We start from the raw sequence: 19,844 nt of genomic DNA, 5'->3' as shown, positions 1-19,844 counted from the left end.
GTTACATTCGAGTCACATTCCAGCTGCTGGTGGGAATAGTCAGTGATGGAGCAAAGAGGCTCGAAATAAACATCAGTGTGATCATTAAACAAGGAGCCCGCTGGATTTCAAACAGCAGCCTCACCAGCGCCTTTCTCTAGCCATATCACATGGCAAGCTCCTATCTGACTTGCTCTTCACTCTTGTCCCTAGGGGTCTCTCATCTGTTCCTGCTGCCCAGGTTTCTCCCTCCTTTGTACAGACATGTTTATGTATATTTTCTTGTGTTCTAACCTCCTTCACTGTGTGTGGTCTGAGCCAGTGTTAATGTGAACACACATGTTTAGACAACAGTATCCCCAAAGTGCCGGGCCATGGGGCACCCAAATGGTTGGCCTATGCCTCCTTCCTTCCTCCTTCTTGGGGCTTCTCCTGTTTAAGTGAAAGCAGAAGGAACACTAAAGCCAACAAACCCAGCTCATGACTAAGAGCTGCTGGACAGCTTCTCTCCTCTGTTTTCTGACAGCAGCCCATCACTGACACATATGGCTAGTCTGCCTGCTGAGCTCTTCCCCAGGCTGGAGTGTGCTCTAGGGCTCTCAGAGAGCTGGCGGATGTGGCTGCACTCTCTCTGTGTGGAGCTACTCCCCTGTTGCTCAGTAGCTGCCCACCTGCCTAGTGGGAATGTCGTGTTTCTAGTGGAACAGTGTCCCGTAATCCAAACACGCTGAGCTGTGTGTTTCATGGCAAAGTCAAGGGGCTGGAGTTCTATCCTTGGAGGCTTTTCTCGATGCTTTATTGAGTCTTGAAGCTGTCTCTGCTGCTTGGTGATGTCCTCTCTGCAGGGTCCTGTCCAACTGGCTCTTTGGGCTTTCTTCGTTTTGTACTTTTGTCTGATTGCCATGGCCCTGGCCCTGGCCAGCTCCCCTGAGGTTGCATCTGCTGTCTCTGTGTGAGACATCTGTTCTCTGAATGGTCCCATAACATCTTGAATGCCTCTAATGCTGTATGGTTTCAGAGTGGTAGCCGTGTTAGTCTCTATCAGCAAAAACAACGAGGAGTCCTTGTGGCACTTTAGAGACTAACAAATTTATTTGAGCATAAGCTTTCGTGGGCTAGAACCCGCTTCATCGGATGCATGCTGTGGAAAATACAGTAGAAAGAGATATACATATATACACAGAGAACATGAAACAATGGGTGTTGCCATAAACGCTATAACGAGACTGATCAATTAAGGAGGATACAAGCTCACCTTCTTGTCAACTGTTGGAAATAGGCCATCCTGATTATCACTACAAAAGTTTTTTTTCTCCTGCTGATAATAGCTCATCTTAATTGATCGCTCTCGTTATAGCGTGCATGGCAACACCCATTTTTTCATGTTCTCTGTGTATATATGTATGTATCTTCCTACTGTATTTTCCACTGCATGCGTCCGATGAAGCGGGTTTTAGCCCACAAAAGCTTATGCTCAAATAAATGTGTTAGTCTCTAAGGTGCCACAAGTACACCTCCGTTCTTTTTTCTAATGGTGTATGTTACCTACCGCACCCTAAAGAAGGTCTGAGCGTCTCCATTTGCTGAGGGATAAAACCTCGTGAGACGTGTCAAAAGGCTGATTCCACTCCCTACCAACAGTGGCAGCGTGGGGGGGTTCCACCAGAGGGAGTGCAGGCTGTGACTCAGGGCCCCCGTAGGCTTTGTCCAGCCCTGTACATAGCAAAACATTCTCCTTTTCCTCTCAGCAGCCAGCTCCCGAATCTGTGGAATGCATCCCATCTGCAGCGTGTTATGGATGTGCTCAGCAGTGGAGGAATAAGCACATGTGGGTTCTGAACCTTTCTGCAGAGAATGAAAAGGAGCTAATTAATCTAAAGAACGTGGCACCAGGAGCCACATCTGGGGGCCAACTGTCCCTGGGAGTGGGAATCCCAGGTGCTATATAGCTTTAGAGTCAATTTGCAGGGGTGATGCAGTCACAAAGGGCAAGAATGCAGTGGCACTGAAATATGTAAACTCTGTAGGTCTGAATCCAGGGCTAAAGGGACCCTGGCCTCCACCATCTCTGCCCTGAAGGGCCTCCCTCCCACAGGCCTGAGGGCTAAAAGGGAATTGATTCTTCATGCTAATCCCTCGAGGGAAAATTGAAGTTCAGGATTGGACCTTGCCCTCCTCAGCTGGGAGGTGAATCTAGCCTCCATGTTCTTCCTGTCTTGAGTTCCCTAACACTTCACGCACCCACATCGCTCTGTTCTAGCAGTGGCCTTAACTCTGCCCCTTGAGCAACCCTCTCTCCTGTAGGAAAAGGAGAATCGCAACACCAGCATAGCTACACTCTGCTCCATCTGTCCCCTGTGCTGCTCTGAAGAACACATTCATCCAGTGGTGTCTCCATGGTCAGTCTTGTCCTCTGCTTCGTGGCAGCACGTCAGCTGGGACTTGGAAAGCATGTGGGTTTTTTTGGGGGGGTGGGGGGGTGGCCATCTAGGTCAGCCTCTGAGCTTGTTCTTTCTTTAGACACTGCCTTTCTGGGTCTAGGAGCTGTTGATCTTTGCAGCTAAATTGAGCTGATGCCAAGCACTACTACCTAAGTGTTTGTCTACATGGAAAATTAAAAAATAACTAAAGGTGTGAATTTAAAGTGAAAAAGTGAATTAAGCTGAAATGAACTAAGGCTGCTTTACATCTGTATGAGAGCATCCACGCAGGGGTTTAATGTGTTTTATCTAACACGCAAAATTCACATCTTTAGTTAATCTGCCTTAACTTCCTAGAAAAGCCCTCTGTTCCCAGCAGCAAATGGCCAGATGGCCCAGTCACCAGAGATCATCTGTCAAATTCAGGGTTGTTGTCTAACAATGGAACGATGATGAGAAAGCAAATCTCTGCAAGGGTTTGATCTTGTAGGTGCATCGCCCTGAACTGTCCAAGCTCTGCTGTCTGGGGAGTTCCTGAGAACTGAGCTATTTCATGTTTGTCTGCTGAGCAGCACATTGAAATCCAACTCCTGTTGCAATTCCCCATGGACTCTGTGCTTCCCCATTTCTGACAGACAGGATGAGTATGAAATGAGTCACTGCAGCCAGAGAAGTGCCAATGCCTAGAGGGCAGCACACGGAGCCCTGTGCTGAATGTTAGCCTGCAGCATGGGCTGAAACAACACTGCCTCTCGACCCACACCTACCAACCGCTGTGGCTGTAATCAAGGCTTCAAGTGTTTGCATAGCACCTGTGCTGGAGATGCGTAGAGAGAAACAGCTTGCCTAAGCAAAATGGCAATAACAAGCCAGGGGGCTCAGCCTCATGCTCCCAAGCACCCCCACCATAGGCTAGGTTGCCCAAAAGCAACTCTGCAGTAACAAAGCAGGAATATACAGCTTCATGTCCCACACTCATGAGCAACTCTAAATCAGAAATGGGGGTGTGTGGCTCCAGAGCATCCCTACAATAACAAGCTAGTGTTTACACATTTAACGATGGAAAGAGTTTAATGTCCAACTGCTGAGGCGTTATTGTAAACAGGGAGTAAAAATGATTTTAAAAGTTATGCAAGCTCCCTGGGCCTGGCTCCCCAGGAGGCAAAGCAGCCTGTGTGAGATGTTGGAGGGATGGGACCATTAATTGCTTTGCTTGCTTTATACTTCTCTCTCCTTCTCCTTCTCAGAAAGGAAACTGATCCCCTCACCCCCCTTAACTCTCCCTGGCCCATTGGTGGCTCTGGGCTGGTGCTGGCACCCAGAGAGGTTTAATCAGCTGGGCAAAGAGCAGATTTATTCTTTGATACAAATGGGAGCAGCAGTGGCAGCACCTCCTGTGCTCATGCCCCAGCAGGGCAGGAGCTAGAAGAATGTCTGCAGTCGTTTCAGCAGAATCTAGTTTTGAGCAAAGCCTGGGCTCCAGCTCTTTGTTTTCTAAGCCTTGTTTATGGCACTGATAATTCTTTAGTGTCAGGTTTAGACACTAAGCATTTTTTCCACTGCTGCATAAGAAAGTAATTAGGTGAAGATGGAGAGGAGGTTCTCCCTTAGAACAAAGAAACCAGCAATGGCTTTTATCAGGCTGGGCTCTCTGGATCCAATAGCTACGTACATGCTATCACAAACTGCTTCCTGGGCAGAGACTCAGCCTCAGCTACAGAGAGGGAGGGGTTGATTGCGCATTGGAAAATCCCAAAGCACCCCTTGGATTTCGTCAACAAACGGCTTCACTGATAAACCAACAACTGCCAGCAGGGTCAAATGCCAGTCCAGCCAGCTCCCTTTGCTCCTCACAGACTTGGGTAGACACAGGTAAGTGCTGTAACGTCAGCTGTAATAGCACATCACTTCGTCTCTCTCCCTGGTAGTTTGGGCCAAAAAGAAAAGAGACGCTCCTATGGACTCCAGCTTAGCCCATGTGTTTCCACTGCCAGCTCATTAACCCTGTAGTGGCTGGATGACTCGATAACATCCTGCCCAGAGCACTCTGGTTTTCTCTGGCCTAGCTTTAAGATGAGATTTGAAGAGAGGATGTGACTCAAGGGCCTGTAGGGAGCGGGTAGGTGGGTAGAGAGAGAGCACCAGCTACAGAGAGCAGCAGAAATGAGCAAGCGGTTTTCCTCCCTTCTTTGTCTGGTCCATCCTCCCTTGCCCACACCATAGAGAGGGGCAGGAAGGAGACTAAGCGCAGGAAAGTGGTGAGAGCGGGCAGCAGAGCAGGTGGCTAGGAAGGCAGTGGTGGAGAGCAGAAAGGTAAAGTGGAGTCAGGAGAGTTCTGAAAATGAGGAGCAGGCATTAGAATTGGCTGTAGAGCTGGGTGGGCGGTGACGGTGGTTGATGGAGGGTCTGCAAGGGCTGTGTGGGGCGGTAACCTGGCCCCACTTCCTGGCTTGAGGGAGCTAGTAATTAGCTTCGCCTGCACAGGAGGAGATGGATGTTCAAGGACTAGTATGACTTGAAGCTTATGGCCTTAGGGGCAAAGTTCTGGCCCTGACTGAGGAGCTCTGAGAGAGCAAAGAGTTGGGGAGGGCAGTGCTTAAAGTGGGGTGTGTGTGTGGGGGGTCCATTATTCTCTACAGCAATGAAAGTGACATCCCATGTGCCTGTCCCTCTGCCTCCTCCAGTCCCCATATCTGTTCCCCCCAGCCCTACCTCTGCTCCTGGTGCAGCTCCAGGGATTCTTCACACCCCTTTCCACTACCCCTGAGGGCTGCAGCAGAGGTGGAGAGGAGGAGCAGAGGATCCATCCCTGTTGCTCACTCTAGGGGGAGGGAGGAGCATGACTGCCCTGAGCTATGGGCACCTGGGCAGGGCTGAAATGTGGCCCTGCAGAGACCAGGCTCAGCTGTAGAAATGTCACTTGTTGGGTTTGCTACTACTTCAGACTGGGCTCACCTAAGCCCTGCCTGCAGGTGGCCCTTAGTGCCGGGATTGAGACAACCACTGGCAGGGAGAACAGAGCGCTTACATCGGAAGCAGGGAAGGAGACAGCTGGGACCTCAGCTTCCATCAGGAGTTACCTGGGAGAGTGGTGGTACTGAGAGCTGCCCCAGCGTTCTGGAGGGTCCGGGCAGCATGCGGAGCGGGTGGGAGAAGAGGTTCCCTGCTCACCTGTACGGAGCAGAGCCTCTGCTTCTAGTCTGTCTGGAAGCAGTTGGAGCTGGGTGAGGTGAGAGGCAGCCCCTGCTGCTGAAACACTGAGAGAAGGAGGGTGCAGAGAGGACAGGAGTGGGCGAATGAGAGGGGCTAGCTGAGGTGAGCTGTTGTAGGGGGAGAGGGCCTTGTGTTGGTAAGGCTGGTGATGGGAAGGGTCTGGATACAGCTCCCCTGGATCTGCCAGTTGTGCAGAGGTCACAGACCTGCCCGGCCATCAGAAGCAGGTGGATGTTCAGGGCGGGGTGAGTCAGACTCTGGCATGGGCTGGCAGGAGCTAGTCCTGGGGTCCAGTGGGGTAGTTTTTCCCACTGGTGAGTCATGTAGGAACAAAGTGAATATAAGGGTGGTCAGGTGACCTGCTGGGATTTGTTGAGACACTGACCACCCTGGAGCTGCAGTGCGGTCTGCCCCAGATATTCTAACTGGCAAACACCCTCAGCAGGTCCCTCCCAGCGGCACGTACTAAACAACACCCCTCTCCTCATGGGCACATGCCACTCTTCTCTCTGTCCTCCTTGTGTGCTGAGATACCACGAGATCCCAGTATGCATTTATCAAGCTTGTGCCCGTAAGTGAGGAGAGAAGTCAGACCACCGCTAATACTGTGTGCTGCCGAAGCCCCTTCCACCACTGGATCGCCAGGGAACTGAGTTCAGCTTCAGACCCTCCTGGGAGGAAAGTCTGTCCTTGTCTCCATTGAGGGATGACCACAGTGAGCAGAGGAGTGGGGAGGCGACCTGGCGTGGACGCAGTCAGTTGGTAGAGCTGAGATCAGGACCCTTGGCTCTGTTTTCCCGCTAGATCGGTCCCATCTCTTGGCACTAGAGGTGGTCTTTTCAATCACTGCTTAATTGAAAACACCAGCTGCTCATGTTGGAGGCAGATGAGGAGGAGGATAGTGCTTCTCTTCTCCATCCTGCCTGGTACTTTCCCTGCCCTTCTCTCCTGGTAAAAAGACTGGTCTCATAGCTGAAGGACCTAGAGCTTTGGCTAGTCTTATTTTGGCCTGGCACCATGGATGTGAAGCGATGAAGACAATGAAGCACGGAGCTGGGGAGTTGGGGGATCTAGCTAAGAGGCTGGTCCACTGTGTGACCTTCAGCAAGGCAAACTTCCCCTCTCTGGGCTTCAGGTTCGCCTGCTGGGAAATGGGACTAACACCCCTCCTGCCTTCTCCGGTTGTGCGGGCTAAATGTGTTGGGGTTCATTCAGAAGATCCTAGCCCCTGTGGCATAGGGGTGAAGGGCCCTGGCCCGGGGTATATTCTGTTTCCGGGGCTCCCCCAGGTGCCCCTCCCTGCCCACCTTCGCTGAATGCTTACAGCTGTTGTGAAATTCTAACACTTGCTGTGAGCTGGGGAAGCTGAGCCACAGGCTTGTTCAGCAGCAGGGAGGCTGAACACAAGCTCTCTGAGCCGGTGGTGGAAGGGCCGCCCTCCCCGGTCGCTCATGGGTTAATGTTTCTCTGTTGTAGTTTGTTTCCCTTTGCCAAAGTGGGTGTTGCTGGAATGTCTCCTCTGGTAAGGAGGGGGCCGAGCTGTGTCCTCTGCAGAGGGGCGATGTCAGCATCAAAAAGACACAAAAGGGGGAGGTTTCCAAAAATAAAACCCTCCATCCCCTCCAGACTCTGCCAGTGCCAGAGGCAGGCGAGAAGGTGCTTGGAGCTGTCTGCAGACAGCGCAGGCTCTGACAACCAGGGGAGAGGAGGGATTGGGAGTTCTCCTTTCAGTGGTAGGAGGGACGGCTGCAGCCGCTCTGTGCAGCCCACGCTGTTGGGTTTGCTGTGTTACCTTCGCCCCAGGCTCTCCTGCTCCTGCAGGCAGCAGGTACTGATTAAGTGCCCCCCGCACCCCCACACCTCAGCACATGGCAAAGTGAAGGACTTGGAAGGCTATTTCAGGGGACTTGCTCAAGGAACTTTGCCTAGACTCCTTCCCACAAACTCCCGTTGGATACTTGGCTTCATGGGGCTATCAGCCACACGCTGAGTGCTCTCTGTTCCCTTCAAGACTGGCCTTTCCTCTCAGGCAGGCACCATGAGGGGCTCCTGGCGCAGTTTTCTCCCTCTCACTTTAGCTCTTTTCCTGGGGCTTGGGGATTCTCAGAGAGACTTTGCCGGAAGATTTGATCCAAGTTCTTCATTCCGAACCGAAGCTGGGAGCAGAGTCACAAGTCGGCTAAGGCTGCGGAACCCGGGCAGTAACTTGGGACCCACGGGCAAGGTGTACAGCCTGTTCCGGGTACACAGCCCGCCTTCTGCCTCGGAGCACCTCCCAGCAGCCTCTCCTATGGATCGCCCAGCCCGGATGAGGAGCTTGACAGGAGGGGACAACAGGGAGCAGCCATCTATTCCTCCAGATCACAAACTACCTGCTCCCCAGAGCGCCCGAGGCCAAGCCAGCAACCTGAGGGCAGCTGCAGACTCTCCAGATGGGACCCTGCTTCAGACCCCTGTGCAGAGGCAGAAGACTGACTCCTCACGCCAGCGGCAAAGAAATGGGCTCAAAGCTCGGACAGTGCCCAGGGCAAAGGTGCAGAATGCCAGAGGCCGACTCATGGGGTAAGTGCAGCCAAAGGGGTCTCACTGCAGGACCAGGTGCCTAACGTGACTCCTTCTATTGCACCGACTAAGAGGTCTGAGCTGGGAGCAAAAGGGACAGAAAGGTCCCATCTTCAGGGGACCTCAGTAAGTGGAGACTCCAGTCCCAAAGCTCCAGCCACAGGAGGGACCTCTGGTGTTGGTCCCATATCCACCCACTATTTGCTCACTAACCAAACAATCTGTGCCCACTGCCACAGCACCTATGCAATTCCTAGGAGGCAGAGCTCCAATTGTTTCTCTCTCCCTAGGTCACTTACCCACTTTCTGTCCCATGTGCAGTAAGTAATAAGGGCCAGTCTGTGCTCAACTTCAGCTGTGCTGACCCTCGCCTGCCCCTGGCAGACAGCCCAGGCCCCAAAGCAGCTTAGGAGTCGGCTCAGTTACTTGCTGTAACAATGTGTGTATGTCCCCCACGTGCAGGAGGAGTTTGTGCTCCGTCTCAGCACAGAGAGCGTGTGTGAGAGCAGGCACATGATGTGTTGTCTGCGTCATTTCACCTGGGTGTGTTGCCTTGGAACGTGCTGGTTGTGCTGCCCTTCTTGCGTGGGTTTGCGGCACGGCAGGGTTCCTGTGGGCCACACAACTGTGTTGCATTGCAGGCTGTGGCTTTTGTCGCCCTGCTCATATGGGTGTTTTGTGTGTAGCCTTGCAGGGAGTTCAGGAGGTTGTTGAGTTGCTGTGCAGTGTGTGTCCATGGGGCAGTGCAGTGGGGTGGGCTGTTGTGGCCCCTGCTTGGCTTTGGGGAATGTAGCCGGGTTGCCATGGCCTCCGACTGTAGGTACCTGCCTCTTGGTGCATTACACCTGGAATGGGCCCCTTGTCAGTTCTGCGCGCACTAGCTTCCAGCTTCCCACAGCTCCTGCTGGCTCAGCTGGAGGAGGCTTCCTATGACTTGCCCGGCAGAGCTGCCTCCAGTTCCAGTCCCTGGCATGGTAATGTGGAGGCGGGGGAAGGGGACATGTGGCATGCCTAGAGGCTCTGCAGAAGAGCCCTTGGCCCTGTGCTTCCTCCCTCTCCTGCCATTCCCCTCCATGCTCCCCTGCCCAGGGTGCACCTCTCAGCCCGCTCTACTGGTGTAGTGGTGCTCATGAAGCCACCCTCCCTAATCAGTTAGGAACACCCAAATTGCCACTCATAGCCACCCTGCCAGCATAGTCACAGGGTAATGGCAGAGAGGGCTGCCTGTGGGCTGATTGCTCAAGTGCCCTCTGACATGTGAGCTTAGTGCAGTCTCAGAGAAACGCTTTCTTCCAACACTGAACAGGAAACCTGACTAGAGTAAGGAAAGCAGCACTATTCCTAAAGCTTCCCTCCCCCAGCCTCACTGCAGAGCTCCTGCCTAGAGCTTTCCTCTGCCCCATCCTACTGGCTTCCTGCAACAGATTCAAAGTAGCAGCAGGCATAGCCTACATCTCTTCCCCTCCCCCATCACCCCCATTGCTCTGTAAACATGGTTAACAATAGTTAAGAACAAACTATAGCTCTGGATGAGCCTCTGGCTTCCTCACTCATTCAGCTCTGCCCACCTAGTGGCCCTGAGGAGGGGCTTGTCCAGTGGATTCACTTGGATTATCAAATCCCATTCATAGAATATCAGGGTTGCAAGGGACCTCAGGAGGCCATCTAGTCCAACCCCCTGCTCAAATTCAGTCAGTTCAGGACACTTCTTAGCAGAATGATCACCCTCCACTAAGGTTGTGGTGTAAGCATCATTGCTCTTGGGATCACATGGCAATTCAGCTGGGCTTGGGGAATCAGCTGGAGATGCTGCCTGCTTCCTCTGTAATGAGTACCCAGATCAGGCTCAACCATGTTCTTGGGCTGCAGCTACTTAGGGACAACAGCTGATGTCCAGTTTTATCAGGAGTGGGCGGCCTGGTTTAAGGTTAGGTGGTGGGTCAGGCTGCAGTCAGATGGCTAAAGAATAAAACCTGAGACCTCTTAGAAGTAGCAGCTCTCATTCTGTGAACAGGATCACTTAGGATGAAGATTTTCCTGTGAGGTTGGCAGTGTTGACCCACAGGCAGCTGAGTTTAGTTTGCTCTCATGACTGATGTGGGGAAGCCATATAGCTCAGAAGAGCTAATAGGTAAATTTTTGTTGTAGCATTCTCTTAGCAATCTGAACTGCTCCCTCCACCAGTCTATTCACTTGCGGGTGATGAGGGCTGGAAGTAAAATCCTTGAAATCACACTGCATTTGAAAAGCTTGGAACATGGAGCTGGCATCTCGTGGGTCATTGTCAGTGACTATTTATTTTGCCCAGATGCCAGGACAAGAAAAGTTGCCATTGTTAACTTTTCTCTGACCTGCTCACTTTGCGGGGGGGGGGAGGGGAGGGCGAGTATCTAGTGAGGTGGAGAATTTTTGCCTAATTGGAATAGTCAGTGGCTACCAATATGTTCGTTTTCCTAACACAAGCCTGGTGCTATTCTTTTCCAAAGCCTATTGGATATAATGTTCTGGGTAGGAAAGTGTCTTTGAGTTTTGGCTTTCTGGTCATTCTACAAGACTCTCATGATTCCATCTCATCTGTCTGATTTTTGCCTTTGTTACATCCACCGTGTTTCTGCCCAGGAAACTCTGTGATTTGAAGAGGCTTTATTTTATGGTGTTTTCTACCTGCATCACACTTGCACCCCTTTCCTGCAGAGTGCCTTTCATTTTCACTCACTCAGATGATAAGGCAAGATGAACCAGCCATTCCACAGTAGCTCAGACACTAATTATTATAATTCTGAAAGTTCCTTTTTTAAAACCCCAGTTTCTAGATAGTGTCTTATTTGTTTTTTCTTACCAATTGCTGAGTTTCAGTGCTCTGATTCTCCATACAGGGCCCTAATACAGGCCCACCACACTTTGGCTCCAGTGGAGACATAACCTGAGGTTTAATTTCCAGCTTGGGCAGACATAGCTGAGCTAGCTCTATCAGTGCTAACTATAGAAGTATAATTGCAGCAGTGTGAATGTCGGGAAGGTCTAACCGCCCCAGCTAGGTACCAAGGGTTTCAGATGGGTGGAACCTGGGGTGGCTCACCCATCCCGCCGCTTGCGCTGCCAGAGCTACACTGCTATATTGTGTGTGCTAGCTTGATCAGAGCTAGCATGGGTACGTCTGCCCGACCTAGGAATGACATCTCCAGCTCCAGTGTAGACGTGCCCTCATGCTGTGACTTTGCACCCTTTGTCAGAAACACCCCATTCCTTTCTGCAATAAAATGCTCACCCTCATACTTCCTAGGAACGATGGCATAGCTGTCTCATCTCTTTTCTCTGGGACAACGATGATCCAGACGTGTGTTTAGCTTCACTCCCTGTGGTAAAAGTGAATGCAGTGACATATCCTGGGGCCTAGGCCATGCTTTGTGTTCACTGTGGCTGCAGTGTGAAAGCTGGGGAAGGGCTCCTTCCACCCAGGCCATTGAGCTAAGCCAACTTAAAGTCTTAGGGAGCGCTGAACTTTGGTATTGTGTTTTGCTGGCTTGGAATGAGTCAATTTCTGACACCATGTCCTGCGTCAGTAGCAAAGAATCACAGAAGCTGCTTTTTTCTAACCCTGAACAAGGAGCTTTATTAGAATAAGGGAAACAGAATGATCCTGAAAGCTGCAGTCGCTTTGTGGAGCTTTGCTTAGAACCGACCCTTCCTGACTGGTATCCGTACACACGCCCTTCGACCATGGATCACAGCATTCCTGCCCACTGCCAAGGATCAGCCCATGTTCAGGTTGGGTGTGTTCACGTTGATTTTAAAATGTTTGTACATCTTTTGATGTAGTCCTTGGGCTTTTGGCAGGTTCCCACCCTGGGCCTTGGTGTCCCAGAGTCGGGAGCCTCTGAGCCATTGAAATGTCTCAGATGCACCCAAGGTGTAAATATGCCACAGAGCTGGGTGTATTGCGAGCAAAAGCTGGCCAGCTCCCGACTCAAGGCTGTTGTGTTACAGTGTAGCTGGGTGCATTCCCATTGCACAAGCTGCTGAGAGTGTCGGCATCCGATGAAGTGAGCTGTAGTTCACGAAAGCTTATGCTCAAATAAATTGGTTAGTCTCTAAGGTGCCACAAGTACTCCTTTTCTTTTTGAGAATACAGACTAACACGGCTGTTACTCTGAAACAGCTCTAAAACTGCGGAACCTGTGCTCCCTACTCTCTCGGCTCCCCCCTCCCAACAGCCAGCTGGCTCCTGAGATCAGACCTAATCACACAGCTCCTATTATTAGTGCCCGCAGGGTGCTCAGTGCTTTCCAAATGGAGAACAGCATCTTCATGAGCCTCCCCCGGGGCTGTTGTACTGTGAGCCCCTCCTTCCCCCCACTCCTGGCAGCGGGAGCGGTAGGTCAGTGGAGATTGGTTTTGGACATGAAGAGTGGAAGTTAGCAATCCTGGCATACATGCATGCACAGGCATGAGACTGACACACTGCATGTATCCCTCAACAGTGCTTGGATACTCCTGCCCTGACACATGTTGCTCCTGCCTCCCCTATCAACACCATAGGACTCACCCTGTACCATGCTTTGGTTGATGCAGTTTATGCCCATCTCTCCCCTGTCACCCCCACCATGGCTCCCTCCTCCTCTAGCAAACGTGACATAGAAAAGATAGGAACAGAGACATGAAGATTTGCAGGGCAAAGCTTTCAGAAGTTGGGAAACACCCCAGTTAGGCTTACACGGGCAGCCTTAACTCTGCCCCTAACACACCTGCCTCATTCCAATACGATCTTCAGTCACATAGTCATGTGCCTTTTTCGGAATAATACAATACCACGTCATACAGTGCCCCTACAATCTTAGGGCACTTTCAATATACAAGAAACTGCTGCTTAATCTTTTTTGTTCACACTGATGTCTTTGTTCTTTAGTCTACAGAATCTGTTTATTCAGACAGCGTATATGGTGTGTTCTCTCTCCAGCATGTGTTCCTTAATAATGTAGTCCGAAGGCTGCTCAGGAGCTGAGGCAGTTAATGATGCTAACTCAGATGCATATTTTCAGAGGCTTGTCTATGCCAGCAGCTTTTCACTTTCACTCTGTGTTGTGTAAGAAGGGTTTACGGTGAACTTCTCATATAAAGTTGGATGAAATTCTCTGGCCTGTGCTATACAGGAGGTCAAACCCTGATGATTTAATGGTCCCTTCTGGCTTTAAATCTATGAATGACTTTAAGGGAGCCTGTGTATTAGTAATACATTGCGCAGTGTCCTGTACTACAGGATGATGCCTAGAAGGTTGTAAAAAATGTATACTATTGTAATATTTGGGAAAGCATGTGATCACATAAGGAAGCTATGCACACCATTAACGTGTGCAACTCCATGAACTTATTGCTGCTTCTCTTGTCCTCCTTCCCCCTAGTGTTTGTTACACTTGCTTGAATCTGGTGTCCAATAAGACTACAGAGTCTTCAAGGCTTGTGTTGTCTTAAGTGTGTGTGGAGCACACGGTGCAGTGGGGCCCTGATCCTGACTGAGGCCGCTATGTGCTCCTGCAGTACTAATAATTAATAAGGATGGCTGTATTGTAATAAGCCAAGGGGGCAGAGTTAAGGTTGCACATTCAGCCGTGGCTGTGGCATTTCCTGATGTCGGGGTCAGAGGGGGCTTTGCTATGCAGACTGTGCATTCTTGAAGGTTTGTTTTCACTGTGGACACGTAGGAAGTTACCCGCTAACTTTGGAGATGAGGCTGTGACAGGAACTCCAGAGAAACAAGACAAGGCTTCTGTCTTTCTGTCTCCCAGCACTTGTGGACCAGGGAAATGGCATCTGGAGGAAAGACAATGACTAAAGCCCTGAGCCTGGAAAGAGAACCACATGGGTGGACCTCTGCCCCTGCGCAGAGCCCTAGAGATCTCTTGGCAAGATCAGGGCAGGAATGGCTCTGTCAAAAAAGGGAACCCTCTTCCCCCTTGTTGCCCCAGATGCTGCTTGTTTCTTAGAGCACCTGGCAACCCTACTGAGTGAGGAAGGGGCAGCTTCTCTTGTGCTCAGTTTGAGTGCAATTTGGGGCTGCTATCTCCAGACTGTGTTTGGAGATAGCAGTGTTTGGAGATCACAGAGCATATCTAGCATCTCAGGTGAGAGCTGTACCCTAACAAACTCATCCTCATTCCCCGCAGCCCTGCAGGTACATAAGTATCGCAGCTCTGTGTTACTGGTGGGGAAATGGAGACTGAAATGAGGTGACTTAGCAAAGACCCCCTTGACACTCAGTGGCAGAGCCAGGATTAGAGCATGGGCCCTCCTGAGGCCCAACCCCATGCGCATTTCTGCCATTCGCACAAGCACCTGCCGTGGCTGACCTGATAGGGCTTGGGCAGGGAGACCTGCTTGTGGAAATGTCTTTTTTACTCTGGGCCTTTTGGGCTGTGTTGAGCTTGGTACCACCTGGTGGTGATACTGGGAACTGCTGGGCATTCCTGCCACAGAATGGCCAGGCTGTGTACCTGCCGTCTGAGTTATATTATCTGTGCGCCTCTCACCCCCGCTAGACCTGCATGCAACAGAATGGGCACCAGTCACTGCCTTTCTCCAGGGCTTGATTCCCTCCCTGCTGCTTAGTGCAGAGGGTGGGACTCCGGGTCTCTGCTTAATATTCTGCACGCAGCTGGAAATGCCATTCTAGTTTGCTTCCCTTCAGCAGGGCACAGGGAGCATGGATTACACGTGGCCAACCCACTGTGCCCATGCTGCCATAGTGGGCCTTACATGCGTGGTGACTGGCAGCACAGGGGACAGTGGCATGGGGCAGTCTTCCAACAGGGCTTGTGGGTTCAAAGGCAGGTGGCGCAGGGCAGCCCCCAGAAAGGCACTGTGTCTAGGCTATAGGGTTCAGAGGGCTAGTGACACAGAGCTAGTCCCCATCCAGGCTCTGGGGATTGGCCGACGCGTGGTGGCCTGGGCTGGCCCCATGGCTGGGCATTCTTGTCTGTGCTCTCAGGTTTCTGGGTGGGAAGCACTGGGCAGCCCCGGCAGCACACCATATTTGAGATTGCAGGGTGGGTGGGTGCCTGTCATGCAGGCTGTGTGTTTAGCTGTGGCTGGTGTTATTCACAGAGCACTGGGGGCTCAGTGCTGCACAGAGCCCAGCATGGACCCATGTCACTCCATGCAGCCACTTCTGACCTGCTGCCTTTGCCTCAGTTCAGAGGCCCCATCACCTGCGTAGCGGTCGACTTTTCACACATACAGAACTCCCCGTTGTGGGGCAGCCCCAGAGTGACCTGGCCTAGAGCGTTGCCCCCACAGCACCGAGTTGTGAGCTCCCAACTCGGGGCTGCAATGCTGGGGGTGAGGGAACCCCAGCTCCTGCTCCATGTGAATGCCCTTGGCTGGAGAATGCCAGAGGAGAAGGCACCAACCAGAGGGCTCCTCTCTGAGTTGCGTGGTTGCTGGGAGGCATTGGCCATGGGCGTGCAGCGAGCTGCGCGCACCTGGGGGCTGCTATTCTGCCAAGCTGCAGGAAGCCAGCCACTCCCTGGAGCACCATCCCTCTGAGCTGTAAACACGCCGTGCTCCTTAAACCTGCAGGGGTTTATTTGGAATTCTTCATAAGACAACAAAAACCACATGGCGTTCAAGCCATGAAAATGTCAAGTAAATGCTTTAAATGTAACCAGATGCTCCCAGGGCTGGTTCCTGCTCAGTGAAAAACCAAGACCACTTTGCCCAGCTCTGTAGCCCCCAGCCATCCTCTCCCCCAGTCTCCCAAGGCTCCAGCACACCTGGCTGTCCATTAACACCATCTCATCAGGAGGTGAGAGAAAAATTTGCTCCATTTCCCACCCGTGGCCCCAGCAGTGCAGCCCATGCAGTCTGGGATAAGAATAACCCTTAGCACCTTGCTAGCATTTTACTGCTTCCAAGAGCTTCACAAATATTTGGCTAATCAACCCTCCCCACTCTAGAGTGGCATTGGGGCCTGGCGAGTTTGGCACCACTTTGGGAGTTGAGATTTTCCTAGCTCTGTTACTGACTCACTGTGTGATCTTGGCAAGTCCCTTTCCCAGCCTCAGTTTCCCCATATGCAATGTAGTGCTTATGATACTGACCTGCCTCTCGGGGTTTAGAGGATATGAGATCGTGTCTAGAAAGTGCTAAGGATTAGGATTGCCCATGAGCCTGGAGGACACAGCAAGGTTGTGACAGTGAGTCTGTCACTACAGGCAGCACCAAGTGCAGTATAGAGGAGTCTTGGGGCAGGCACTGAGAAGATCAGCAGCAACAGGACAAGCCCAGAGGGACTGGGCCGGGGGGAATGACACAAAGCACCTAGTGATCATACCCTTTTGCATGCACTTCTTCACATGTGCTCCTCAGACGTGATTCTGCTGCCAAGATAACCATGACTCCTAGTGAGTCAGCCCTGGCCTTTCACTCCTTTCTGTGCTTGTTCTTTGTGCTTCTGCTTCATCCCCACAGCCTCTGGCTGCTCCTGCAGGCCTGGCAGCAGCAGCCTTCCAACAGAGAGTCAGACCAGCCCCCAGGGTGCTGGGGTGCAGCTGTCCCCCTGATAGCTCACAAGAGCCAGGCATGTTGATGCGGTACCCTCAGAGAGTGGGAGGGCCTGCTAGGTACTGGGCCACCTGCTCTATTCCAGTCTCGCACTCTGCACCCCAGAACGTCTTGCCCACCCTATGGTCTGGGAAGAGATCTACTCTCACCAGCAGACACTGAGAGGCGTTCTCTCTGTGTGTGCGTGTGTGTGTGAGCAAGCGAGTGAGATCTAGACAAAGATTCCGGACTTCATTCCATGAGGAATTGTTGGCTTGATCTGAGGCCAAAGCAGCTTCTCTGAGGGCGGCGCCTGCTCCTGCCTGCAGAAACCACCTTCTGATTGTGCCAGTAATTTGAGGCAAGAACAGGAAATGTTTATGCTCCTTCACAAACCTGCTGAATGTGATTTGCAAAGTGCATCTAGGCCACCTCAGGGAGGAGGGGGGAGCTGTGGTAATGTCCCACCTCACAAAGCAAGCGGAGTTGGGTCTGGTCAATAATGGAATGGGAGGCCTGCAACAATATAATGATTGGATGTTTTTAGACATCTAAAGATAGGGTCCAGCTAGGGTTGCCAGGTGTCCGGTTTTCGACTGGAACACCCAGTCGAAAAGGGACCCTGGTGGCTCCGGTCAGCACTGCTGACCGAGCTGTTAAAACTCCGGTTGGCAGGGCTGGCAGGCTCCCTGCCTGGCCACGCATGGTTCCCTGGAAGCGGCGACATGTCCCTCGGCTCCTAGGCGGAGGTGCGGCCAGGGGTGCTCCGTGCACGGCCCATGCCCTGAGTCAGCTCCCATTGGCTGGGAACCATGGCCAATGGGAGCTGCAGGGGTGGCGCCTGCGGGTGCAGGCAGCGCGGAGCCACCTGGCCATGCCTCCACCTAGGAGCTGAGGGACATGTCGCCACTTCTGGGGAGCCCCCCGAGGTAAGTGCCGTCCGGAGCTTGCACCCCTCACCTCTTCCCGCACCCCAACCGCCTGCTCCAGTCCTGAGGCCCCTCCCACACCCAAACTCCCTTCCTGGAGCCTGCACCCTGCATCTCCTCCTGAGCCCCCTCCTGCATCCCAAAGCCCCCATCCCTGGCCCACCCCAGAGCTTGCACCCTTGCCCCAGCCCAGAGCCCACTCCTGCACCCTGAACCCCTCATTTCTGGCCCCACCCCAGAGCCTGCACCTCAAGCCAGGGCCCTCACCCCCTCCTGCACCCTAACTCCCTGCCCCAGCCCGGTGAAAATGAGCGAGTGAGTGAGGGTGAGGGAGAGCGAGCGACAGAAGGAGGAGGTATGGAGTGAGTGGGGGTGGGGCCTCAGAGAAAGGGTGGGGCTCAGGAGGAGAAGGGGCAAGCGTATTCGGTTTTGTGCGGTTAGAAAGTTCGCAACCCTAGGTGAAGCCTAAGCAGACTAGATATGGGCTTGATGCAGGATTTCCTTCTATGGCCTGTGTTATGCAGGAAGTTAGCTAAGATGACATAATCGATCTTGCTTGCCTTAAAATCTATGAATATTAATAAGAGCTTGATCCTGAAGGATCGGTAAGTGCTTTACAATAAGTTACTCAGCTACAGAAATCATGCTTTCTGCCTCTACTCGCACACAGTGAAATGCAGCCCGTTCTGTGGTGAGCTATGTAGAAACAACACTCCACAACAGTTTGAAGCAGGAAATGAAGAATAGTACTGTATCCATTTGAAGCGGCATGGGAGATTTATGGGAGCAAAATATAATTATCAATGCTGGATTAGACCCAATCCTAGAAAACCATGCTGTGAGATCTTTAATGGCCCCTGATTGTCGGGACCTCAAGTTACTCATAAGAACAGACACACTGGGTCAGACCAAAGGTCCATGTAGCCCAGTATCCTGTCTTCCAACAGTGGCCAGTGCCAGAGGGAATGAACAGAACAGGTAATCATCAAGTGATCCATCCCCTGTCGCCCATTCCCAGCTTCTGGCAAATAGAGGCTAGGGACACCATCCCTGTCCATCCTGGCCAATAGCCATTGATGGACCTATCCTCCAGGAATTTATCTAGTTCTTTTTTGAACCCTGTTATAGTTTTGGACTTCACAACATCCTCTGGCAAGAAGTTCCACAGGTTGACTGTGCGTTGTGTGAAAAAATACTTTGTTTTAAACCTGTTGCCTATTAATTTCACAAACCCCTAGTTTGTGTGTTATGAGAAGGACTAAATAACACTTCCTTATTTACTTTCTCCACACCAGTCATGATTTTATAGACCTCTGTCATATCCTCCCTTAGTCGTCTCTTTTCCAAGCTGAAAAGTCCCAGTCTTATTAATCTCTCCTCATATGGCAGCCGTTACATACGCCTAATCATGTTTGTTGCCCTTTTCTGAACCTTTTCCAAGTCCAATATGTCTTTGTTGAGATGGAGCGACTACATCTGCACGCAGTATTCAGGATGGGGGCGTACCATGGATTTATATAGAGGCAATATGATATTTTCTGTCTTATTCTCTATCCCTTTCTTAATGATTCCCACCATTCTGTTCGCTTTTTTGTCTGCTGCTGCACACTGAGCGGATGTTTTCAGAAAACTATCCACAATGACACCAAGATCTCTTTCTTGAGTGGTCACAGCTAATTTAGACCCCATCATTTTACATGTATAGCTGGGGTTATGTTTTCCAATGTGCATTACTTTGCATTTACCAACATACTCATGAGCAAAATGGCACCTCTGGCAGGACAGCACCCCCTAGCAACCATGCTAGGGCATTGAGGTTAGTACTGATTCAGGAGGGAGAGCATCCCCTACTGAGTCACCTTCACCACTCCCCGTAGCACCTGGATGTTCCTTCCTAGGGGGTTTCCCCTCCAAGCATTTAACAAGCCCAGCCTGGGTTGGCTTGAGAGCTCAGGCTGCAGTGGTCTGGGTGCAAGGAAAGCTCAGATGTTGTAGGAAATGGTTCTGTTGGTGTCTCCGGAGGTGCTGGCTATGGGGAGACCTCGCCGCCTCTCTTTTCCTAATCCTGCTGTTTGTGACTGCTTAGGCCGAACGTCTGCGGGGGACAGTGCTGCTCCGGGTGGACAACTGCTCCTGGCACAAACCGATGCATCAAACGTGAGTACGAAAGAACCATCAATTAGAGATGTCAGTCATGGCACTTAAT

General features: G+C 51.7%; 1 protein-coding gene across 1 annotated transcript in view; it reads left to right on the top strand.

Moving 5' to 3' along the window:
- The first annotated feature begins 7,242 nt into the window (after window positions 1-7,242).
- The window catches only part of LTBP2 (latent transforming growth factor beta binding protein 2), a 127,785-nt gene continuing 115,183 nt past the window's right edge, over window positions 7,243-19,844 (top strand). The window contains exons 1-2 of the mRNA XM_074955944.1: window positions 7,243-8,174; window positions 19,725-19,795. Coding sequence (XP_074812045.1) covers window positions 7,651-8,174; window positions 19,725-19,795 — 595 coding nt within the window. The 5' untranslated portion in view covers window positions 7,243-7,650. The remainder of the gene's footprint in view (window positions 8,175-19,724; window positions 19,796-19,844) is intronic.

Source organism: Natator depressus, chromosome 6, assembly GCF_965152275.1.
Source record: "Natator depressus isolate rNatDep1 chromosome 6, rNatDep2.hap1, whole genome shotgun sequence".
In the NCBI taxonomy this organism is placed as follows: Eukaryota; Metazoa; Chordata; order Testudines; family Cheloniidae; genus Natator; species Natator depressus.
Note: the sequence above shows the minus strand (reverse complement) of the source record. Positions and strands in the feature narration are given on the sequence as shown.